We start from the raw sequence: 26890 nt of genomic DNA, 5'->3' as shown, positions 1-26890 counted from the left end.
GAAGATGTTGCTGTGGCAGAGGTCGAAGAGGTTGCTGCCCGTGTTCTCCTCAAGGATTTTGATGGATTCCTTTCGTACATTGAGGTCCTTCATCCATTTTGAGTCTATTTTTGTGTGTGGTGTAAGGAAATGGTCCAATTTCATTTGTCTGCATGTGGCTGTCCAATTTTCCCAGCACCATTTATTGAAGAGGCTGTCTTTTTCCATTGGACATTCTTTCCTGCTTTGTCAAAGATTAGTTGACCATAGATTTGAGGGTCTATTTCTGGGCTCTCTATTCTGTTCCATTGATCTATGTGTCTGTTTTTGTGCCAGTACCATGCTGTCTTGATGATGACAGCTTTGTAATAGAGCTTGAAGTCCGGAATTGTGATGCCACCAACGTTGGCTTTCTTTTTCAATATCCCTTTGGCTATTCGAGGTCTTTTCTGGTTCCATATAAATTTTAGCATTATTTGTTCCATTTCTTTGAAAAAGATGGATGGTACTTTGATAGGAATTGCATTAAATGTGTAGATTGCTTTAGGTAGCATGGACATTTTCACAATATTTATTCTTCCAATCCAGGAGCATGGAACATTTTTCCATTTCTTTGTGTCTTCCTCAATTTCTTTCATGAGTACTTTATAGTTTTCTGAGTATAGATTCTGTGTCTCTTTGGTTAGGTTTATTCCTAGGTATCTTATGGTTTTGGATGCAATTGTAAATGGGATTGACTCCTTAATATCTCTTTCTTCTGTCTTGCTGTTGGTGTAGAGAAATGCAACTGATTTCTGTGCATTGATTTTATATCCTGACACTTTACTGAATTCCTGTATAAGTTCTAGCAGTTTTGGAGTGGAGTCTTTTGGGTTTTCCACATATAGTATCATATCATCTGCGAAGAGTGATAATTTTTTTGTTTTTTTAATCAATTCAGTCACTCTAGGTCTTTGACTAGAGCATTTAGTCTACTTACATTTAAAGTAAGTACTGATAGATACGTATTTATTGCCATTTTTCTCAATTGTTTTCTGGTTGTCTCTCTAGTTCATTTCTGTTTCTTTGCTTTTCTCTTATTCTTTTTCCTTGCAATTTGATAACTTTCTTTAGTGTTATGTTTGGATTCCTTTCTCTTTATTTTTTATGTATCTATTATAGGTGGGTTTTGGTGTGTATGGTTACCATGAGATTTATATATAACAACCTATGTATATAAGTCTATTTTAACTTAGTGTTCACTTAAGTTTGAATGCATTCTAAATGCACTACATTTTTACTGCCTCCTCCCACATTTTATGTTTTTGATGTTATATGTTAAATCTTTTTATTTTGTGTATCCCTTAACTAATTACTGTAGATACAGTTGATTTAGACCAATTTTTTCTTTTAACTGCTATACTAGCTATAACATGGTTGATCCATTATGTTTACTCTGTTGTCTTTACCAGTGTGATTTTTTTTTCCTTCATGACTATTCTTGATAATAATCAGTGCTCTTTCTTTTCACTTAAAGAAGTGCCTTTAGTATTTCTTTTTTTTTTAAGATTTTATTTATTTATTTGATAGAGAGAGATTACAAGTAGGCAGAGAGGCAGGCAGAGAGAGAGAGGAGGAAGCAGGCTCCCTGCTGATCAGAGAGCCCGGTGCGGGACTCGATCCCAGGACCCTGAGATCATGATCTGAGCCAAAGGCAGCGGCTTAACCCACTGAGCCACCCAGGCGCCCGCCTTTAATATTTCTTAGAGAGCTAGTTTAGTGATGAAGAACACCTTTGGTTCTTGCTTGTCTGGGAAACTCTTGATCTATCCTAAATTTCAAATTTACCAGATATGGTATTCTTGGTTGGAAATTTTTTCCTTTGAGCACTTTGAATATATATGCCACTCGCTCATGGTCTGCAAAGTTCCACTGCAGAATCAGCTGGAAGTTTTATGGGGGTTCCCTCAAATGTAACTAATTGCTTTTCTCTTGCCACTTTTAAGATTCTCTCTTTAATTTTTGACATTTTAACCATTACATGTCTTTTTATGGAACTCTTTGGGTTCATCTTATTTGGAATTTTCTGTTCTTTCTGGACCTGGATGTCTGTTTCCTTCCTCAAGTTAGAGAAAATTTCAGGTATTATTACTTCAAATAATTGTTCTACCCCTATATCTTTCTCTTCTCTTTCTGGGACCATGCTAATGCAAGCATTAGCATGCTTAATGTTGTCCCACAAGTCCCTTAAACCATTCTCATATTTATAAAAATTCTTTTTTCCTATTTTCTGTTCAGTTTAGATGATTTCCACTACAGTTCCTCCCAGACCATTGATCCATTCTTCTGAATTATCTAGTTTGGTGTTTATTACCTCTAGTGTATTTTTTCATTTCTTTGCTATTATATTTCACAGCTCTGCTTGGAAGAATTTCCTGTTGGAAACATTTTCTATTTTTTTTGTTGAAGGCCTCACTGTGTTTATCTATTCTTCTGCCAAGTTCAGGAAACATTTTTAGGACCAATATTTTGAACTTTTCATTGGGTAGATTTTTTATCTTCATTTTGTTTAGCTCTTTTTCTGAGGTTTTGTCTTGTTTTTCCATCTAGGACATATTCCTCTATTCTCTCATTTTGCCTAACTCTGTGTTTGTTTCCATGTATTAGGTAGTTTAGCTAGCTCTCCTAGTCTTAAAGGAGTGATCGTATATAGGAGATGTCCTGTGGAGCCCAGAAGCATCATCCCCGTGTCATTAGAGCCAGGTGTGGCATGTGCCCTTCTGTTGTGGCAAGTCTATGACTATTGCAGGGACATTGGTGAGCAGTGTTGGCCCCTGGCTTGACTATCTGCAAGGCCTGGCCACAACTGCTGGAACACAGTGGTGGGCAACATTATCATTCTATTAGCTATGAGGACAGTTAAAGTATAATTTGTACCAGGCTCTCAGAGGGGGATGACCCCTGGCATTCACAGTTTAAAAAGAGGATTCCAAAATGTCACCCATTAGTGCCAGGATCACCACAGCAGAACAAGATAGCAAAAATGGCTCCTTCCACCATCTCAGTCCCTGAAGAGAGGCCCAGGTACTGCCTGCCTCTTCAGTATGTGCTCCATGATTAGCAAGTGGTTCTCCTTCATCTATGGTCTATGCACTTTTTTCTTTTTTTTTTTTTTTTAAGATTTTATTTCTTTATTTGACAGAGAGAGATCACAAGTAGGCAGAGAGGCATGCAGAGAGAGAGGAGGAAGCTGGCTCCCTGCTGAGCAGAGAGCCTGATGGGGGGCTCGATCTCAGGACCCCAGGACCATGACCTGAGCTGAAGGCAGAGGCTTTAACCCACTGAACCACCAAGGCACCCCGTCTATGCACTTTTCAGTCTGGTGTTTTGTACTGGTTTCCGGAGTGAGTGAGCCTTCACAGATGCTTTGAAAGCAGTTTTCCTTTACCTATACTCTGTAGTTTTCCTGGATGTATTTACTGTTGGTTTTCAAAGCCAGATGTTTTGGGACTCATCTCTCTTGTGTAGGATCTAACAGTTAGAGTGCCTGGTGTGGAGCTCAAATCTCTTGCTCCTCTGGAAATCTTTGAGACCCCTCCCACCCAAAGAAATCTCTTCTTGGGTGTAGCTTTGCTTTGCTTTTCTTTTCTTTTCTTTTCTTTTCTTTTCTTTCCTTGAGACCATGTCTCTGCCTATTCTACCCATCTCAGTGCTGTCCCTTGTTGTGCAGGCTATGTTTGTCCAGCTCCTACATCCTCTTCAGAGAGAATTGTTGCATGCGAGGCTATAGATTTGCTGTGTCCACAGGAAGAGCTGAGTTCAAGATCTCCCTGCACTGCCATCTTAAATTCCCTCTATATGTCCACTTTTGAATTGTGGTTCTCAACCCTGGCTCTACATTAGAATCATCTTGGCAGCTATCACAAATTTTAATCTCCACAGTGACCTCCAGACCAATTAAATCAGAAAAATCTTGAGGTTTCTTTGGGCGATGTTCAAGGCAGGTTTTAAAGAGAAGCTGGCAGGATTTAACTAGGTGAGAAGAAGGCAGGCATTACATATGACAGTGACTTGAGGAAAATTTTACAGGAGCCAGTGAAGAAATTAATTCACTTAAAACAAAGAAAGCAAGGAAGACATATGGAAGACAGTAGAAATGGTAGTATGTGGGCAGATCACATAAAATCACTATAAATTTCTAAATTGCTACAAGGTAGATATAGGTGTATCCCATTACTTACGATGATAAGCTATATTAAGAACAAAGATCTTTTCAGTACTAATCACTCTTGTATTCCCAAACCACTCTCAACATCCCTGGCATATAATAGGTGTTCAATAACCATTACTTGAATAAATACATTTAATAAGTAAACAAATATATAACTCAGATGTCATCCCAGGAATCTCTTCAGAGTCTAGATCCTTGTCTAGAATCCTTGAGAAAAGGAGAATTGCCTCCTACCCAACCCCAAATTGCTCATTGCAAAACTTTTCCACACCTCAATCACCTATCTGGGTCCTCAGGTAGCTTCACTGGATATGATTTCAATCTCTTTGTTCTTAATATCATCAACAATAGATTATATCTAATAGATTTGTACTCCAGTTGGAGAAAAGTAAAAAAATCGTAGGGACGAGGACTTTGTGATCAAAGTACTAGCCAGCAAGCAATTTTAAAATGATCTTAGATAGCTATGTTGTTAACTATGTCACTTGACCATTCTCATTGGCCATTATGCCATTCTGAGATCTTGCCTCTTGCCATATTACTACACTCCTATTTCTCTCAAACTTCACCAGTACCAACCAAACCACAAATTTCAGCTTCTTCTTACACAGGGCAATTTAACTAGGACCACCTCCTATACCATGGCTTGGGGGAAACTCACTTTAGTATCCAATCTCAGAAATTACTCTGCCAAACCAAACCTCAGCTATTAGCCCCATCTCTCTTAGGGCTTCAGATTTTTTAGCCAACTATGATTTTAAATGGATTTTTTTTTTCTTCTCTTTATACAAAAGAATGAATCACCTAGGGAAGACAAGTAGAAAATCTCCAACCCATTAACAAGTGAGGACCCATGAGGGAATAAATATTCATTATCAGTAGTTCACAAAACAATATGTATTCAATGACTGGGGAGAGTAACCCTTCCCTTCCTTGCTAAGGAGTCACAAAATGAATGTCTTTGTCTTAAAATGTCATCACTATATCCAGTCACTTGAGTGGTGGTGTGAATACAGTGGGCACTCAACACATGTGCACTAATCATGAGGATAAAGGGTAAAGATGAGATACTCTCTGAGATTTTATACCTTATAATAATAGTGGTAATAATAGCTACTTTGTATGTCCAAAGTCGTTTAAAAGCATTAACATTTCACATGGTGCACATCCTCAGAAAGCAGATCAATATTTATTCTTCCAAGTGTGTCGAGTATACAGTTGGGGCACCTCGAGGTGAAATCGTCACCCTGCCAGTGTCAGCCGCAGAACTTGGAAATCACATCCCCCAGTTCATTATGTCAGAATAATAAAGTGACCCTGGCCAGTTGAACATACTCACTAATGGTTAGGGGGAAGTGGGGCGGAAGAAGCAGACAATAGGCTTCGGAGGCATCCAGCACTAACTAGCCTTCAAGAAAACAGGACTGTTATTTGGCAAAGCAGCAGTTTGGGAAGAGAAAAAGCCATGAAAACGCACACACACACACACACACACACACACACACACACAATCACAGCAGGCCTGTTTAGTCCTTCCAGATGAGAATTTATCTTTGTGACTTGCGAACCACGTAATTTCACTGCCACTAATTGGGAAGGGTAAGAGAGAGTAGAAGGGACTACCTTTTGCCCCATCTCCTTTCCCTCTGTCTCTCTCTCTCTCATTAGTGTGTGTTTAGCTGATTAAGCAAATCAACCTTAATTAGTAACTAACTAGAAAGAACTCTGCAAGGTTTAGTTAAGCAGCATCAAAACCCACAGCTTGTTCTCAGAGCCCATTAAGAAGTAATCATCCAGCGCAACTAACAAGTCACTCAGACCATACTTTTGTAATTTGGCTCTTTTGTTCTGTCAGTTTGAAGAGTGCTGCGCATGTGATGCAATTTAGAAGGGAGCTCTTTCAGAGCCTTCACTCAGGAAGGCGTTGGGAGCTCTGGGGGTAGAGCTTAGCTCAGAAAAAGGGAAAGAATTCAAGTTTGCGTTGACAGCTTGATCCCAGAGAGAGATGACTGGCTGCTTGTCTAGCAGGTCCTTTGGGTGTGGATGAGGCAGGGGCAGGAGTCTTAGTCTTAAGTGAACATGTGCCGCCAATGTTAAAGGCACAATTACCTTCCTGTGCACTGCTCACCGTTTGCTACCTCTGTTTCCTTCAATAAAACCTCTTTTCCATTGCCACACGGAGCCTGGAAGGCAGTCATATTTTTCATGCACGGTACACATACTAAAAGCCCTTGAGTGTTTTTAATAAATTTACGGCTGATAACAATAGGGCTGTTTTGTCACGAAAGGTAAAAATGTATTTGTTACAAATGCAGAACCATGGCCAGTGTTGACGTGCCTCGCAGCTGCTAGTCCCTCATACGGGTCAATCCAGCTCCTGTGAGCTGGGAAAGGTAGCACAAGTAATCAAGTTGCAGGTCTCTTTATTCAAACGCAAGTTTGTTATTTGAATAAAGAGCTTTGTTGGTTGAGACCCTCTTTTCCCCCCTGGGAGAAAGATGATAATGCCGGCCTGGGGCATGCAGAATCCTCGGATTTGAATGCATACTTGGCCCTTGCATTCATCATGGAAACTTGTCATGGAACCTTCTCTTCAAAACTCAAAGAGGATGAAGGGATGGGATAAATTGTTCCATAGAGTAAACCAGAGAGGAGGTAGCCATCGAAAAATGAGACTCCTTGACTAGTAATTTATAGATTGCTATGATCACAGCTTAGTTTTGTTTTTGTTAAATGAAATCATGTATTTACCAGTAAATAATAAATAAATGACTTCTATCAGCCCATTCCAAGAGAGATTTCTGTTGTTTTTCAAACATCCATTTGGCTAGACTTAAAAGTGTGTATATTCACCTATTATTTGCCTAATTAAAATGAGTTGGTAGAGGTTTTGAGAACCAAATGAGGTTCTAGTGGTCAAAAATAAGGGTTTTACACCAATCTATATCCAAATACATATTTTTATGGAAGGACATACTGGTGAAAAGAGTTTCTGTTGTTATACTAGGGGTGAAATGGATCTTCTACATTATTTTATGGAATAAAGGGAAATATGCTGCTTGTTATTCAACTGTGTTTTCTTTCTTGTAAGAAGTAATATGTGACATTAGTTGTTCAACACATATTATCAGATCTGCCAGTGGGACACAATATACTGTCAAGTGGGCAGTTGCATGGATTCAGATCTTGGCCACACTCTTGTTAATTCTATGATCTTAAGTAAACGTCTCTAACTCTTGGACCCCAATTTCTCAGTCATTATAGTGGGCATGGTAATAATATTACCTACCTCATAGCATTTCCTATAAGATAAGTTTATATAATAAATATATTCTGTTCAAATCCTGGAATTCAATATACATTAAATACTTTAAAAATTATTATTCTATAGTAAATACTGAAAACATTCATTAATGAATTCACATATGAGTTGTATTGCATATTATGAGCCAGATTCATTAAGAGTAGTGGCTGTAAAAAAAACAAACAGACAAACAAAAAACCCCATATTTCCGTGGCCTAACTTAATAAAAATTCATCCCAAGCCACTCAAAGCTCAACACAGGTAGATATTTCAAGTTACTGTCCCCCATCTGGTGACTCAGGGATCCAGGTTTTTTTAAATCTTTTTGCTCTGCTATCACCAGGGGCTCCCCAGTTTTCTACTGCATTCCTTTTTTTTTTTTCCCTTTAAATTCAATTAGCCAACATACAGTACATCATTAGTTTAAGATGTAGTGTTCAATAATTTATCAGTTGTTTATAACATCACATCATGTGCTCCTTAAAGCCCATCACCAAATTACCCCAGCCTCCACCCACTACTGCATCCTTCACTTTAAGCTGTCCATTAAATAAAGAATAAAACGTGGAGAACCATGTGACATAGTTTAGAAGACAAACTTGTAAGTGTGACACATCCTTTTTTCCCCACATCCCTTCTGCCAGAACCATTTGCATGACACCATCCAGATGCAAAAAGGTCACCGGAAAATGTTGTGTAACTGTGTGTCCAGAAAGAAGAAGTACATTCAACTCAGTAGGCAACCAAATCAGGATGTGTCACCAACGTAAATCTTTATGAGCTAAAGATGGTATATTTGAGAGTATTTTCCTTAGCTACACTTGAAGCAGAGGATATACCAATATATGTAAAGAAGGAATTCTCTGAATATGCAATGTTTATATATATATATATATACTCTCTCAATATATATATATATATATATATATATATATATATATATATAATCAGCCCCATTGAGATACACACACACACACACACACACACACACGCACGCATACACACACTAGCCCCGTTGACCAGTAAATACTCTTACACACTGAACTTACTTGAAGGTCTCTGGTTTTTTCTTCTCCTTTGCTGCTCCCTCTTCTACAATATGTGCCAGGATGCTGGTAACAGAAAAAAAAATTTTTTTACCAAAAGTTTTATGCTTTTTGCAAAAGAAAATGTGCATTCTTCCTATCCTTCCTCTAGAGTCATCTCTTAACTTATCTTCTCTGGAAAGACCCTTTACCATGGAGGCTGTGAGCATCCCTCACTGGTATCCCCATAACCCCTGTTGTCACATTTGGTACATGGCTTTCTCAGTGTCACTTAACTGAACTTGGCTGTTGGAAGATAAGTGAAGACTGATTTGGGTTTTTTGTCTTTGGTTTTCTTTAAAGATTTTATTTATTATTTGACAGAAAGAGACACAGTGAGACAGAGAACACAAGCAGGGGGGAGTGGGAGAGAGGGAAGCAGGCTTCCCGCCCAGCAGGGAGCCTGATGTAGGACTCAAACCCAGGATCCTGGGATCATGACCTGAGCTAAAGGCAGACGCTTAACCACTGAACCACCCAGGCGCCCCTGACTTGGGTTTTCATCTGAGTTTATCCTCACCTGCTATAGTGTCTGCTATACAGTAGACAAGACCATTTACCAAACGAATGGATGCATTTGAGGAAATAACCCAGTTGTACATTTTCCTCAGTAAGGAAAATCATAATACAAATAAAAGCTGAATACTATCTATCAAAGAAGAAATGATTCATGAAAAACATCAGTGTGAGGAAGATACATTTTTTTTATTAAACTATGAAACTCTTTGTTTTTCCGTTTTTAATTTTTAACATTGAGCATCATCCTTTTCAAAAGTAAAAAATCTTGACTATTTCATCAGGATCCAGTATGCTGACTTGGGAACTATATTCCTTTCCTATGTGTATTCACATATTTTAGCTAGAAGACAAGGACAAATGATGGGGAGCAAAGGTCCCAGGGATCCTTCTCCCAGAACTTTTGTGCTATCATTCAAAAACCGAGACTATCTCTGAATCTCTATTAGTGAAACATTATTTTTTTGGCAACCTAACATTAGTCATAAGACAAACGGCTCCTTTTGAGGGATAGGAATGAATGCTTAAGCTGGAGATAGTTTAGTTTTCAAATTAAACTTTCATCAGAAACAAAGGATTTTGTCAAGGTTTTTTTTTCCATTTACAGTGAAACACAACATGATGCAACATTCGCTTTCTTCAGTATTTTTACATTATTGTAATATTTAAGATCTTGTTATAGTCATCTTTGAAAAATGTCTTTCTTCACATCAAAACTTCTAAAACTTAAGGGAACTGAAGACTATGGCTAGCACCTTATCCAGTCCCAAATAATGAAATATTTAGCAAACATTATTCTAATAGTGGCAACCTATTCAAATTGAGATTGAAGTTTCTCTTTTGCATATAATATAGATTGCTTACTAATCACTATAAGACTACTATATTATCAATATTACCCATTACAATACATGTATTATGAATGTTACTATTTACCTATGACATCTACTTTATCAGAGGAAGTACACTGTAATAGTAGTTAAAACTCACCTTCTTTTCTGAAACCAGACTTCCTTGTTTAAATCCCAACCGTGCCTCTTACTATCTGTCATTTTAATTCACAACTTATATTATCCTTCTGTGCCCTAGCCTCCTCATATGTAAAATGTGGAAAGTAACAATGTTTAGTAAATTGGGTTAAGGTAGAGATTTAGATCAGCATCAAAAGCCTTATGGAATATCGGCTCATCAAAATACTCTAGAAATATTTAGTATTAGTACCTATTGAGAGAGTAATACATGTTCAGCTTTTCTATGTTCTTATTTCTGTTCCCCTCATCCTGTTAATCTGTCTTCTATTCTTACTCATCTATTGAAATTGTTTTAACAAACATTATCAGATTGCCAAAATCAGTGATTTGTTTTTCATCTGGAAATATTATTGCCTTCTCTGTAGCATGTAGTCCTTTCAACCAGACTCTTTTTCTTAAAATGTTTTCATCTCTTGGGCTAGGAGAAGAGGTGTGGAGAGACTCAGAGAGACTAATATCACAGTGGCTCAGAGAAAAACCGTGTAATGAGAAGGTAGGAACTGGTTTCCGTGTTAATTTGAAAGACAGCAGTCGAATAACAATAACTAGAATCCTGGACTCCAGTCTTTCCATAAAATCCATCCTTCATATTGGCCTTTCTGAGACAAAGATAAGATCTTATTTTATTCCTCCTTAAAACCTTTATTTCAGACTCAGTTTGGATGTTTGTGGGGGTAGGGTTGGATCACCTGTATCGTATGTCTGAATATAGTGCATTTTTCCAAGAGACGACCCACATATTCCCTTGGGGCCCATCCCTCCCAGATCAAGAACCATTACCCCAGAGACTAAAGGCTAAAGAAAGATCTTACCATGCTCTGCTTAACACTGGTTTCCACAATTTGAAGTTTTATAAACTTTTTCTACTTCATGCAATGTCCCTCCTTTTAATTCCCAACTGGTTATTGAATACTAATTTTTAAGACTCAATGGAAATTTTATCTTGTCTTAGATATATTCCTGCATGGCATCCAGCATAACTGCAAATTCCTGAATTTTGCACCCATAGAACTGTGTACATACCTCAATTATCCACTTATCATATGCTCCGGAAATTGCCTGAATGCCCGTCGCCCCACAGAATAGTGAAATCTGAAGGCAGGCCCAGGTCTTATTTATCTGTATCTATCTACCAGCACTTAGCCTATTGCCAAGTACTTTATAAAGAGCCTATAAATGTTTCCTAAATGAGTGAGTGAATCTCTAGTTGCTGCCTTATTTCCAAATCTTCTGTTGGGTGAGGTACTGTGTAGTCTTTACTTAAATAAATGTTGATTAACTCACATGGTTACCATACCCTTCCACTTAGAGATGGATTCAGGAATGGAGTGCTATGCTTCACACCACTTCGTCATTGTTTTAGGTCCTGTCAATATCCATCAATAACCAACTTGGTAGTTGGTGAAGGAACAATGATTTGATGCCATGACATTTTTTTGTTTTGTTTTGTTTTGTTTTTGTTTTTGTTTTTGTTTTTTTAAATATAACTATTTTATAAACATATATTTTTATCCCCAGGGGTACAGGTCTGTGAATTACCAGGTTTACACACTTCACAGCACTCACCAAAGCACATACCCTCCCCAATGTCCATAATCCCACCCCCTTCTCCCAAACCCCCTCCCCCCAGCAACCCTCAGTTTGTTTTGTGAGATTAAGAGTCACTTATGGTTTGTCTCCCTCCCAATCCCATCTTGTTTCATTGATTCTTCTCTTACCCACTTAAGCCCCCATGTTGCATCACCACTTCCTCATATCAGGGAGATCATATGATAGTTGTCTTTCTCTGCTTGACTTGACTTTTAAGTCCACAGAGGCCACTACTCTCTCCAGTGGCATCATCTGTCAAAACAGGGCTCATGGTGATGTTATCTCACAAGAGCCCCACCATCGATCCTGAATTGTTAGAAAGAAATAATGTAGTATAAGGCACATGCATGGCTAGAGAGGGAGAAACTGAGTCAGAAGCAAGCAATAATATTTTAAAAGACATAACTCTAAAGAACTTTTGTTCCTAACACTAAAGTATAGTTTCCCTCCATTGTTTCATCTTTGTGGATTAAAAAAAAAAAAAAAAAAAAAAAACACATCAAACCTCTTTGGATCCACACGAGATACAAAATTTTCTTATGAGGGTGTATAAAGTTAGAATTAGGGATGCTTCTGGCATCCTTCGTACAGAGGAAAAGATTCTGAAGCAGGGAGAACATAAACAGTATACACCAACTCTTGACATACCATTGCTTTCTTAAACTAGAATAATAAAAATTTGCAAATGAACAAAAGAGTGGGAGGTAGATATCTGATTTACAATGTTTTTGAGATAAAGAACACTATAAAAAAAGATCAATGTGAATAATAAAGCATTGTTAACTGAGTCATGACATTTCTATTCTAGTGACAATTGAACAGCAGAACTGCAAATGAGCACCTTGTGCCACTTTCAAAGTGGGAAGAAGACATATAATTATAATTCTTACACTGACGAGAATTCGAGAAAATCTGGGGAAAAGTTTATTGAAAAACATATTGACATATCAGTATTATAAATTACTTTCTCTTATTAACCCCCCCCAAAAATTCTTTTGTTGGCTAGCTCATCATGGCACAAAAGGTGTTTCATGAAAAGACATCCCTGTCTTAAAAATCCTTTTCTTACATTGGAAAATATCTACCATATATTTATTCTGTAACTTTCTCAACATGCAAGCTATATCAGAGAAACATATTTTCAAACAGTTTTAACCTCCATTGTCTTGAGCTCACATATCAACATTGTCATGTCACTTACCGAAAATCCTTACAGAAACCTTGTATTTAGTCAAAACTAATGAATCTGTTTTAACACCCTTTGCGAACGTAAAAGAAGATATAATATTATGTTTTCACTTAACATACATTTTCATCCATCTCCTTTCTTTGTTGGATGGTTCACAGGGGAAAAAAAAAACTTCAAAAATTACAGGGACTTTATCAACCGTTAATAAAGAACCGAATGGAAGATGGCATTTTGCTGAGTGAACTTCCAAATGAATTATATATATATATATATATATATATATATATATATATATATATATAGAAAAAGAAAAAAAAGAAGAAGGTGAATTTTCTCCTGATGTTTAACTCCGCTAAAGTCTCAGAGGGTAGACTCCCAAGTGTTGAAGGAAACTCTCTAACTGACCCCATTACTGCCTGTGGCACTTGGGAAGGCAAAGGGGCAGTTGTAAAATCAGACAAAGAGTGAGCATTGTGGAAATTATAGTGGGGCATTAAATGTGTCCTCTGCAGGGTGCTTTCCTATCTTCAGGGAACACACTCATTAAGGGCTGCCAACAAGAAAACGAAGCGTTTTTCTTTATAAAGAAGTGCCACCTTTTATGGGACACCTGGAGCTCATCCAAAGGGCTTCCAGAATGGGTGAAAGAACGTAATGTAGCAAAATGGCTCAGCCGCTGAGGTTTTCACATCAGCTGCACCATGGAGTCATGGCTATATCGGAACTGGGGTTATTCACCTGTCATTATAATGTGAGTGGAAGACCCAGGAAGAATGCAGTATGTCTGGTCCAGGTAATGTCCATAGCTGGCACTTGGAGTCAATCTGCAAAACGTCTGCTTACACACTTAGAGGAAAATATGTTTATAGTTCACTAAGCCAGTTTTATCCACACCCCATTATTTCTCCTCTGTCTATTAGTGATAAAGATAGATCCAGGGATTTGATTTCTACATTAACCTGGTGTTTTTAACAATGTCTGCTGTTATCAATAATGAAGATTAAGACACGCAGGAAATATACAGACCGTACACATGACCTTCTTGTATATACCCACTGCAGAAAGCTCAGTTTAGACTCAAGAAAGAAAGAAAACCACAAGAGTCAGTGGAGAAAAGGAGGGCACAAAAGTCAGACTGACTAAGAGCATTAGAGAAAGAAAACAATAAAAGAGGAACAAAGATTAGGTCTTAAAGAGTGATCATAAAAACAAATTCACCCATGAGGGGGGAAAAATGCCAAAAGAGCCCCAAAGCAGCCCAGCATTGATTTGTATGTGAATTAAGCTGAATGCGTGGAAGCTTGTGGTTGACATGGTTCTGTTCTGTGGTGCTCTTAACCTTGGCTAGGACACACTGAAAAAAGAAATTTCTTAGAATTAAGTTTTGGAGTGAACCTGGGGCAGGATACCAGCCTTTACAACTCCTTATGACAAGGCTGGAGTACAAGAACTTGTCAACCGAACCCTCATGTTTCTAGGGAAAGAGAACTTCAATCCTTCTGAATCAAGGTGCTACATTTAGTTTCCTTGAAATCTCAACAAAAAATGTTTGCTTAGAAAGGGAAAGGGACTCCTTTTGATTCTAACTAAAACTCTTTAATCATAAGTGGGGCCCAATTATTGGACTCAAGTGTTTATATCCACAATTTGGACTTATCTCAGCAGATTTTAAGGAATCTGTGCAGAGATAGATGAAAGCAAAAGCTTGAGTGGACTGGGTTTGAGGCCTGGCTGTGTGACCTTGGGCACAAAGTCAGTTTCAGTTGCTTCCTGACTCCAATAGGTGTACAATAAATGAAAACTGAGCCCAAAGTCTTGCTTTCATATATTAACGTCCTGCTGTAAATAGACTAATAGAGGCTCATGAGAATCACTATGTGGTGATCACAGCAGGTGGCAGACGTGACCATAAGACACTCCAAGTTTCCCATCACTCTCTGTGATGGGAATTTACTTGAAATTAAAGTCCACCCCTAACACAGACTAACAGAATCAGAAATCCTGAGAGTATAACAGCCATCAGTGGTTTAACGCGCACTCCAGGTGATTCCGATGAATGCTAAAGTTTAAGAATCACTGCCCTGGTATTCTACCACAAGGTGTCAGTGAGCTCATGCCAACACACTGTATAATCTGTTTACATATTCTAGTTGGACTCAACAAGCTGATCACCTATAAAGGTACTCGTCTCAAAGCAACCTTGACAATAGCATATGTATTTTCTTTAAAACATCAGCGGTATCTTCTGGAGCTCTCTTAGAGGAAAAAAAAAAAAACAACACTCTTTCAGTCTGGCACAATTACTGAATTGGACTCACCTGGTATATTTATACTTATTTGTATCACCAAGGGACAACTTCAAACAAAGTATGGCTGGCTCATTTCAGGTTTAAATATTCCATTAACTAAGTAGTAAGTAAGTTCATGTAACCCAGGAGGCCCTATGGTTCCATTTTAAGTATTATTCCTTTAGAATTTCTGTTACTGTTTTCAACTTCTTGAGCTTCTGCAAATGTATTTGGCATTCAGTTAAAGTGAGATTAATCCGAAGCAGATGCAGCAGTAGTAGGGAGCTGCTTTGTTGAAAGCCTGGCCATCCGAAGTACTAAATTACAAGCACACAGACACAAACAAATCCATAAATATAAATTATTTAAAATTATTTAAAATGCAGTTTTATATAACTCATTTGACAAAAATACAAATGCCAATGAGCTCTTAACAATGAACTACAATGACTAGTTTTACCTTTATGGCAACATAAAAGTATTTCAGAAACTGAAGACCTGGGAATTTCAGAGTCCCCAATTCCAGTTGCCAAGAATTCCAATTTGACCCAACCTCTGAGACTCTATTGCTATGACTGTACTCCTAGCTTAGATCTTAAATTTCCAGAGTCAAAAAGAACCAGCAGAACATCTTTGTCCTGTCAGCTTGAAGGGGAGCATGTGGAATGTAAAAGCACCTAGAGAAACCTAAAGCATAAAGGGTGGGCGTGGTTAATATTGTTATTTCCTAAACTGGTAGAGCCAGAGCACTTACCTACTAGATCTACAGGATGTCAGCCAGGCGCAAGAGTGTTGTTGTGGTTGCTGTTGTTTCTATGACAACCTAATTTCTAGAGCCTCTTGAAGGGGCAATCAGGTGATTAATCCACCCAACTGATAGGATGAGAACCAACCTTCATCTTCGAATTGAGCCATGACCTATAAACATGGAAGATGGCCTTAACAATGATAGCTTGACATAATCATATGCATCAGAGTCCCAGAAAGTAGGACAATAGCTAAACTGTCTTATTTCCCATAATGCACAATCTCCTTTTCCCCCCTTTATTTGAACCTTGGCCTCACTGGGGAATTCTGACCAGACATTAGCTATTAAACAGAATTACACTGGCACAAAAATCAGGTTACAAATGGCATAGAAGTTTTGCCTGTGGACAATCTACCTGTTGACCAGGGTTGCTTGTGGGCAGTCTCTGTTAAAGACACCATAGTCCCCGAAGGCACAATTAGGTTTCACTCACTTTTGCATCCCTTGCATACACCACAGTGGTTAAGAGGGAAAATGATAGTTGCCAAAAACCTAAATTCAACTTCTTACTCTGATCTTTGCTAGCTTAGGAACGCAACAGTGAATAAAGCACAACCCCCTTCCTCACTAGGAAAGCTGAACTTGTAATAACTTCTTCATTGGGTTATTGTGAGGATTAAATGAGAATCCATTCAAAGCTCCTCATAGTGTGAAGCAAATGTTAACTATCATTACTTTTATTATTATAGCAGGTGCTAAATGAATGAATGAAGGGATGAATTGGTGTGCGGGAAAGGAAACTGACTGACATCTACAGTTAATTCCACATCTAAAATTCTATAATTCTATTTAGTTTTCAGAGAGCTCCATCTCTGAAAACTTTTTATCTGAAAATATTGCACCCACGTTGGTTATTATCATGCCCGATTCGGATGCAGTGTAATATATGGAAGTGCACAGGACTAGAAGAAGCCAGAGAACCATATTAAAGCATTCAGTCACCTGCCGTTTTTGTAAGCTGACACACACCTACATTCATTTGACTTCTATGCCAAGCACTGGGCTAGGCTCAGGGACACCAAGGTAGGAAAGATGCACTTAACACAGAATGGTATGGAAGCACAGAAATGACCTTCTTCTTCACAGGTTAGGGAAGGCTGAGATGTCTATGAGGCAGAAATGGGTTTCATTCATCCTTGTATTCCCAGGACCTGGAAGGATTTCCAGGTACAGTAGCAACTGACAAATAGTTGTTAAATAAAGCACCATTTCCTCTGAGTCTTGAGTGATGATCTAGAGTTCATTCCTTCATTCTCTCTTCCTCCTTTCTTTGTGAAAATATTTTAGAAATTCACTTAAGAATAAAAATATACAATACTTGCCTTCATCGTTTCTTTTGTTAAAAAAGGAAGTACCTCTAGCACTTTCCAAAAAAGAGAATGACCAGTGTCTACTACGCTGACCAGTCTAGCCACTAAAGCTTCCCTTCAACTATCTTTGTTCCTGATCCACATCATGATGTTAGCACGTTTCGGCACTCATTTTAAAAATCCTCATTTTTAATTTGTCATTTATAAAGGGACTATCTCTTCAATGAAGCAATATATCCTTCTAAGCTCCAGGACAGCCCTTTGCATGGAAATGCTCATTTAAGAAAACCTAAGATTGAGAAAATTGGAAAATTCATGCTCAGTTGGAAAATTCAGCAAACTCTTCTGTGAGTGGAGGTTTTACTGGAGCATCTTTCTTACATGTCATTTCAAGGTTACTCCCACAATCAAGAATAAAAATTAATCATGCAAAGTTTTCCTTACTTTACACCCAGATACCATCCTAAATAAGAGACCAACGACTTCCACACACTTCCTGGTTTCTGGCTTTGTATCCTCCAATGAAACTTGGTTTTGAATGCCGAAGCTCACCCCAACAGTATCCTTGTAATTCCTAGGGAAGATCTGTCACCTTTCCTCACCTCAGCTTCTCACAACTTAAGTTCCTGATTTTGTTTTTGCTGTCTCACAAAGTGAAAATAGGATTCTAAGTAGTTTTTTCAAGAAAGTCTTCATTGCTTTTATCTGGGGTAAGATATTTTTCTCCTGAGACTGCATGATGAGAATGACTTATTGGACTTCTGCACAGAAAAGCCGAGTGGATTGAGGATAAAATGATCAAGGCAAAATTTTATTCCCTCAAAATCGAGAAAATATTGTGTGGCTGTTTTCTGGCACTTTGTTTTGTGCAAGAAGGATTAGGGGACAAACGCAGGACAGTTTTTTCCTACAGTTTTGCTTGTCTGCATGTTTGAAAAAAGATCTTTATTTTTGTAATTCAAAATATTTTCTAGGATTGTGAGTCTCTTTTTCCTAAATTTTAAGCAGTGAGGTACACATTCAAAAATTGTCTCTACTTAGAACATATACTTCAGGATTATCTTTTGAACAAAGCTTACGTTTAAATTGCTTTGGTTTCTTCTTTGGAAAACTTACTTATTAGGTGACAGCAGCATGCTTTGATCCATGTACCTAGTGCCATTTTTGCTATCATAGCTTGAATCCTGTCTTTTTTACCTTTGTACCATGGGGAAGTTGTTCATATTTGTGCTCCACATTACTACTGCTATTTTCTGCCGTGTCAATTCAGTGTTTTGCTGCTCCTAAGGCAGATTTTAATTCTCTAAGTACAATTTTGACTTTTTCAGAATCTTTAATTTCACCATGTCCCTTTGGATCTGTCCTGTAGGCTTTTTATCTCAATTTGCTTCTTGAGATTATCTTCTCCTTTCTTCATAGAGCTCTTCGTGTAACCTAATGAGAACCCTGAACAGTTTTTGAAAGTCTTCTTCTGTTTCTTGTCACAAACCCTACCTGGATTGGTTAGAGTGATGAAGAGTTAGAGCTCTCTGGTCAGGTCACAAAGCACACCTCATCAAAAGCCATGGCAACTCAGTTTTTGGGTTCCTGAGCCAAGAACAGGGAAATAAAGACTGCTCATTTCCTTCTCAGCATAAGTGCCAGACTGATTGAATTCTTCCGTTCAATTCTAATGGGTTGATGTGTAGAGTAAATATCTCCAGGTCAATATAACATGTATTCTGTGAATGGGAGCATTTTTCTTTTTCTCTATTGTTGTTAAGTATTTTAGAAGGAAGCTAGCAGAAGGTATATCAAGGCTTGCTAAAAAGATATCTTAAACTGTAAACTTTGATTACAATGACTATTCGGTCTCTGAAAATGATTTTCAAACCTATCATTATTAATAAATGGAATAATTGGACACTTCTTCTAAAGGAGACTTTTTTCCCCTTCAAATGGCCCAAACACTTCATAGAATTGTCCTGTTATTTTTAAGACCTGAAATCTTAACCTAACTTTGTGCTAGCTTGTTTTAACACTCTCAAATATATTCAGAATAGTCTACCTTAACATGCGTGAATGTTGAATATTTTATGCTTGGACAAAGAGCAAACTGTAGGTCTTTCGCCAAGCACAGTCAATGCACTTGAGTATGGGTTACCAAAAACGCTGGAGATTTTTTTTTTTTCTATTTATTGTTATAGCTCAAATCCTTGTGTCTCTGGTAGGCTTTAAGTGACATAAATATGCATTTCCATCTGCACATCCTTGTCAGGAATAGTTCTGCTGGGAGGTGTTATGCCACCCAAGTACTTCCAGAATAGAGTCTGTTAATCCTGTTACCACTATAGAAACTCAGAGGAAAAGTCTACTCAGGCCACTACTGCAGCTGCTGTGGCTGTAAATGTTCCAGCAACCACACCCTGGGTACCAAAAGGAAGAATAAGAAAATTGATTTTCCTTCAGGTGGAGGGGGACAGAAGAGAGCTGACCTTAGTCTATCACTTAGACCAGTGACCTCCAAAGTTTTTATTGTAAACTTTTATTAGTAAAAAAAAGGGGAGGGATAGCAAGCCCATTACACACACACACACACACACACACACACACACACACGTGTGCACGTGTGTGTATGCTTGCTTGTGTGCATACGTGTAGACATACACGCATGTAGATGCACACACAATGGACACATATGCTGCCATATTAACTGCTATATACATTATAAAATGTGCAAAAATAGCTACTATACTGATATTTTTTTAAAAATTAATGTAAATAGATGTTCTAGCCCCATTGGATAGTTTTGTAAATCTGCTAGGTCTATATATGCCACTTTGGAGACCACAGGGTCAACTTCTACCATGTGGTTCCAACAGGAAAATAAATCTTAATCCCTCAATTAGATTCATAGATTCCATAATACATTGGGCAAACACTGTGGGCAAAAAGGGGTTGTGAATAAACAGGTCATTTGTTTCTCCTGGTTACTTCTTGCCCTTCCTTCCAGTGGGGCTTGATTTCTGACCGCCCCAGGATCTCTGTGTAGAACACATCTCTATTCTCCATTTATCCAGATGTATAATTGATGGATACTAACTGCTCAAGGTCTCGAAGTAAACAGGGAGCCTCCAAAGTCTGTCACCTGATATGTCACCTCAGAGACCTTGTGACACAAAGGCAAGAACGAGCTAAATGATCCAAATTCAACTGCCAATCATTCAATAAACTTTGTTCAACAAGAGTTCTTGATCTACTACCCACTCTGAATAATGCAGGAGATCTCAGCATTACCCATGAATTTAGTTGTGGAAAGAAGTTTCCTCAGAAAGGCAGTGCATATGGAAACAAAACAAAACAAAATCTTCTACCTCTCATGATAGTGAAAGACTCTTTTTGGATTTAGAAAATTTGGAAACTTGACTCAATGTTCTTTTCAAACTGATAAAAATAAATTATTTATTGGTAAAATCTAGAATTGGCCTGAGAATAGCAAACTTCTTCCAATTACTATTGGTGTAAGTATAAATTGACATGATCTTTCTGGAAGGCAATAATTAGTACAATATATTCAGACCTTTAGAAATCTGACCATTAATGCAATAAGTCATTTTGCATTAATTCAACCGATATAAACAAATAGATATACAAAAAGATTCATGAAGGTAATGCTTAAATGTACTCAAGTAGCAAAAAAAGGAAACAATCTATTTTTTTAATTAAATGGGGAAATTGTTAAGTACTTTATGATACAACATGCAAGAAATGTTATGCATTCTTTGACCCCTTATTCATTAAGTACCAACTATGTCCCAAGTCGTCTTCTAGAATATAGCAATTAATTAATACAGACAAAACTCTCATATTTCAGTCAAGGATAGAAGATACTTGAACTCCACAAGTGAACCAACAAACACATAAACAAAACATTTTCAGAATACTGGAAAGCACTATGAGGACAATGAGACATGGAATTGGCTGGTGGTGAGAGCCTGGGACTACTTTCTCTATGGATTTCTCAGCTTCAGCACTACTGACATTTGAAACCATAGTCTTTACATTTTATTTGGGCAGGGGCAGGGAGAAGGAGTTCTTGTGCCTTGAAGTATGTTTAGCAGTATCGCCTGGGCTACTCACCCCGTACTCACTAGTACTACTACTAGATGCACTCACCCCTGTCAGGACAATAAAACATGTCTCTAGCCATTGCCAAAATCTGCCCCCATTGAGAAATATTGCTTTAGATTTAGTGTAAGAGAAGACCTCACCCAAGAAGTGACACATGAATTGAGACCTGAGGATGTTTTTAAATAATCTTTAGGATAGAGAGAAATGCTCCTGATATAATGGTAGCATATATAATGTATTCGATAAAATCCCGATACTGTTTTTCTTGTTAAATCTCTAGAGGACAATAAAGCATCATGGCTAGAAGCATGGACTCTGGCGATGGCTAAGTTAAAAATCACAGTTTCATCCCTTCGTAGTTGTGTGACCTTGAGTAAGTTACTTCACATCACTGCGCTTAAGTGTCCCCATCCAAAAAATGGGCATGGCACCAGTAGTAACTACCACAGAGCTGCTGGGAGTATTAAATGAGTTCATTTATGGAAAAGTCCTAAAAGAGTGAGTGACACATCTTGGAAGCACTGTATGTAATATATATAATATACCGAATTGAATGACACATCTTGCAAGTAGTAGACATGTGATATATATAATTTATTAAAATTAGAACATATATATCCTATTCTAATTTTACTATCTGTAATATAGACATATTCCAGCTCTGACATATATAAAGATATATATACACCAAATATTTCCATTGTCTTTTTGTGAAACAAATATAATAATGTGTTAATAGTGGTAGAATTATAGGGGATTTTATTTTCTTTGTGCCTTTTTACATTCTTCACAGTTTTACAGATATCAATGCAAATGTTGCCTTCAAATCAAAATAAAAATTAATATGTATTTTAGCACAAAAGAGAATTTTTAGACTTTCATCAGGATTAACTGGCATATCGAGAGTGGGGGAGGAAGACCGATGGTAGATGTGCTCAGAAAACCTGTCCCAGGGAAAATGAGTCAATTGTCAACTGAAAGCTGAGACACCCCACATTCAATCTGTCAGTCAGTTCATCAGTCATCTGAAATTTATTTAACACTTGCTTTCTGCCAGACACTGTGCTAGGTGCCGGGAAATCAAAGATGAATGGAGCATGCATTTCCTCTAGGAGCTCACAACAGGAAGGGGAAGAGAAATACATCCACAATTAACCACAGTACCAAAAAAAAAAAAAAAAAATAGATCTCAACCCAGACCTCTGGGGACTCCCAAGGGGAACAATTAATTTCAGTTGGAGTCAGGGTCATTGCAGAAAGCTTCATATAGAGGATGACACTTGCTTTGGACTCTGAGGGGTATGGAAAAAGCAGTCATTTGTTGGAGTTCTGGTTTTTAGCACACGTGCCCAGTGCCTCTCTTAATCAATGACTAGTGAGGTCAATTACCCTTGGAGAGAAAAACATTAGAAGGGATGCAGGAGTTGTACTTCAGAAAAGTATTTTGATCTCCTATCAGAGTGCCTGGTGTCAGAAAGCGATTTGCGGACATGAAGTTTGACAGTCACAGGAATTAGAAGACCTAAGTGCAAGTACCAGCTTTGCCCCTTACCAGCAGGGTAATCTTGGGCAAACCACTAAAATCTCTGACCTTCCATCCATTTCCTCATTCATATAATAGTGATAATAATACTTTGCAAAACTGTTGTGAGCCTCAAATGAGATAATGCAAGAAAGAGACTTTAAGTGGCATTCGCTTGGTTGGGATGAATAAATTGTGATGGTTTTAACATAACAGAGACTATTTTGAATAATTATAGCTTAATTTTTAACATTTATATTTAAATACTGACAATAAAAAAGCAACCGTATATGTAATACCAATTAGGCATGAGTTTATAGCCTGATTGGCTTCGCTGAGTTTTTTAAAGCCCTAAACATATTACTAACCCAAGTGCATCAAGCTATAAAAGCCGCTAACCAATTTGTTTTTTCCTGAGATAACATCATCTTTATTTCTTGAGACACTTTATACAAACATTAAACTGAAGGTAACTGCATACAAATGAATGGGAGACCCATAATTGCAAACTGCTCCCGTGTCTGAAGATCCAGCCACCTCCTAGGACAGAATTTTTCCTTGTTACAAGCTTAGGATCTAGCTATAAAAGTATATCACTTAGCCTGCGTCTGTCTACCGGTGCCGAGTGTACCACAGGGGAATAGAAAACAGATAATGATCTAGAAGCATTAGGCCAAAAACCCCACTTCGGTCCCAGATGGTTGAAAATGCTTTTCAGGGTGTGGAGGAAGCTTGGCAAGGGGACTGTGTTCAACCTTTCTCGGTTCTTTTCCCCTCTTTAATCCTTTTCACCTTGAACGCTCACTGCTATTGTATCGGGACAAATAGTATTCTTTTGCTTTTACTCTCTTTAAAAAAAAAAAAAAAAAAAGATTTACTAATGCTGATTGAAAAGGATTAATGTCCCCTTGTCATGGCCCTCGATAAACATTTCATCTAATGCTTTTTGAGGCAGGGTTTTAGTTAAAGCACCACAGAAGACAAAACAATGATGTATAAAACTACTGCTTTAACTTGAAAGTCTTTAAAGGACATCTTCTCACCAGGGCTGGCATTTGAAAATTACAGGAAAAAAGTGTCTAATATCTGTACCTCATTGATTCCACTCCCTTCCAAAAAAGAGGTTCAAGATTTTATTTTGTCCTCTCTCATGGACTATAGCAATGAAACATGCCATGAATAACTTATTTCCATTCCTTTGAAAAGGTGAGAAGAGTTTCATCCCTTAGTTTGAACAAATTATCCCCCACTTGGTTTCCAAAAAAGAAGATGTGTTTTGTGGTTTTGGTTGTTTTTTTGTTCTTGTTTTTGTTTTTGTTTTTTTAAATGCAGCTTCTTCAAGTACCGGTCAGCTTTCAATATGCATCTGTCAGTACTGAGAAATCCTCATCTTCCTAATTTTGTTCTGTCTCTAGCCATAAGTATCAGCTTCCAAAATTGTCCTCAATATAAGCATAATAGTTCTCTATACCTCTAGAAACTGTGATTCTAGCTCTTTCTCATAATTTCCAGCAATTTCTGTCATGTCGAATGCTCTTCAATTTTGTGTTCTTACCTACCAAGCTATGGAGAATACAACCCATATCCTCTAGTATTAACAACAAAAATTACTCAACATTTGTATGAACTTTATAATCTACATACAAAGGAAAAAAAAACACCTTTTTTTTCTTCTTCAGTGTTACTTCAATTAACGACATTTACTAACCATAATTATTTGTTGATGGTTTAGTAGCTTATATCTTGAAATGTCATCTGTCTGCTTCAATCTGATTTCAACCCCAGGTAATTACAATACAAAATTCTAAGCTAGAGGATAGTTTAAATCCAGGGGAAAATATAATTTATCATATAGCTTTAGAAATGGCCCATACTTTTGAAATATACACTGACTTTAAACATTTTGGTCCAGAATTTAAATCACCCTGTTTTTTTAATTTTTTTTAAGATTTTAATTTATTTGAGAGAGGGAGAGAGCACAGAGAGAGAGGGAGTGGGAGAAGCAGACTCCCCCCTGAGCAGAGAGCCCAATATGGGTCTCACACCCAGGACCCTGAGATCATGATCTGAGCCAAAGTTAGATGCTTAACCAACTGAGCCACCCAGGTGCCCCCAAATAACCCTGTTTTAAAGACTTATCTGACAATGTTTGTGTAGGCTTCTAGAGTTTACTACTTAAAAGAAAAACTTAACACTTTTTTCTATTTCTATTCTTTTTTCTATTTTCTTATTTCTTTTTTTCTATTTTTCTATTTCTATTGAATCCATGGATTCAATAGAATACATAGATTAATTCAGAACAAGAGAATGGGAAAATAGTCTGGTAATAATGAGCTATTAACATTTGGTGTGTGCATATGTGTGTGTATGTATTTTGTTTTGATTTTTTAATGAGTAATATGATGAGAAGACTATTACTCAAAACATCGCTCCAGTTACAGTGTACACGATGTCTTGGAGAGGGTTGTCACCATAGCTGAGACCAATGGTGACAGTAATAATACAGATTGAAGAACCAAAAGGATTCATCTTGAGTGGTACTGATGGGAATGAGAAATCTGAGATGCATTTGTAAGATATTTAAGAAAAAAAATGAAAAAGAACTGGTAAATTTTGGGATGAAAGATGAGGCAATTCAAAGAATATTTTGAAGCACTGGGAATTTGTTAAAAATGACAAAACAATGAAAAGAAATTGAACTGTGGGTTCTCCAGGGATATCTCCAGAGTCACCCAGTTCGGGGAGAAGAATAAGGCCTTAGGAGAAAGAGATATACTAATTGTAAAGATTAGCTGATAATGGCCGTAAAATGTCCCAGTAGTCAGTTACAAGGGTGTGACTAGAGTTTGTGCTGACTACGGGCCTCTTGAAGAATGAGACTCTTTGCTGTTCTTCTCTGAATTTCCCAGAACCCAGTACGGGGCCAGACACATAGTCTAACCCTCAGTAAACATGGCCCAGCTGGCTGATGAACTGCACAGTTTTGGGGACCAGCTTTACAAAGAAAAATAATTAAATTGGGAGTGTGGACAAATATGACCTTGGAGGGTAGGGCACCAAGAGAGGAACTAAGAGGACAGAGAGAGGAATAAAGGGAATAAACATGTTGAAGGAACTGGAAGGGAAAAAAGAAACCAAAAACAGAGACTGTGCAGGTTGGGGAATTAAACTGAGAGAGAAAGAGGAAGGGAAGCGAAGGGGCCAGGGAGGGGAGAGGAGAGGTGATGGGGACTGGAGAGAAAAGCAAGAATAGCATGGGAGGAGAGGAGCCTGGGAAGAAGAGATGCTACTTATTCACAATTAGAATGCATGTGTATAAATATATATATTTATATATGCACTCAAATAGAGAATGCATGGATGCAAAAATTATAAAGTCACATTTAGTGAGCAAAAATGAAAACCATTAAAATGTTTCCTTAATAACATAAAGTAAATAAATTAATAGCTCCTGTCATATTGATTCATCCATTGCATGTGGGCACTCAATAAATGTTAATTGAATTAAATTAATAACATTTGCTCAATGGCAATAAAAAATTAATTAACTGCCTGTCTTTTCTGTTACTTAAGTTTATGCCCATTGGTTCTGCAATTACTTCTAACCCAAACATGAATTTTCTATTTCACTGACTTAAGATACACTTAAATTTTTTTCCCTTAGAAATAGAGTTGAGCTTCTAATTTTTGTCCTAATTTGGGTGGTTTTTTTTTTTCTGTTAAAAAATTATTTTCTCTAAGTTAATGTCAAGAACTATGTATAACATCCCAAATATAGTTTCACGAGTTCCTTATTTAATTCCAAAATCGGGTTTTTTTCTGCAGGAGATGTGATACCACTTTTTATATGTTTCTCCTTTTAGCCTATGCTACTTTATAATACTTGGGATACAATGTCAAATAACACAGCAAGAGAGGAATCTGGGGAAATTTATTGTTAGCTTTCCA

At 37.5% G+C, this 26890-nt stretch overlaps 1 protein-coding gene across 1 annotated transcript in view; it reads left to right on the top strand.

The window, feature by feature from the left end:
* MDFIC2 (MyoD family inhibitor domain containing 2) overlaps nt 1-26890 on the top strand; it is a 101947-nt gene that overhangs the window by 62633 nt on the left and 12424 nt on the right. Inside the window, exon 3 of the mRNA XM_059165017.1 lies at nt 21701-21793. Within this exon, the coding sequence (XP_059021000.1) occupies nt 21701-21793 (93 nt within the window). The remainder of the gene's footprint in view (nt 1-21700; nt 21794-26890) is intronic.

Source organism: Mustela lutreola, chromosome 2 (genome assembly GCF_030435805.1).
Source record: "Mustela lutreola isolate mMusLut2 chromosome 2, mMusLut2.pri, whole genome shotgun sequence".
In the NCBI taxonomy this organism is placed as follows: domain Eukaryota; kingdom Metazoa; phylum Chordata; class Mammalia; order Carnivora; family Mustelidae; genus Mustela; species Mustela lutreola.
Note: the sequence above shows the minus strand (reverse complement) of the source record. Positions and strands in the feature narration are given on the sequence as shown.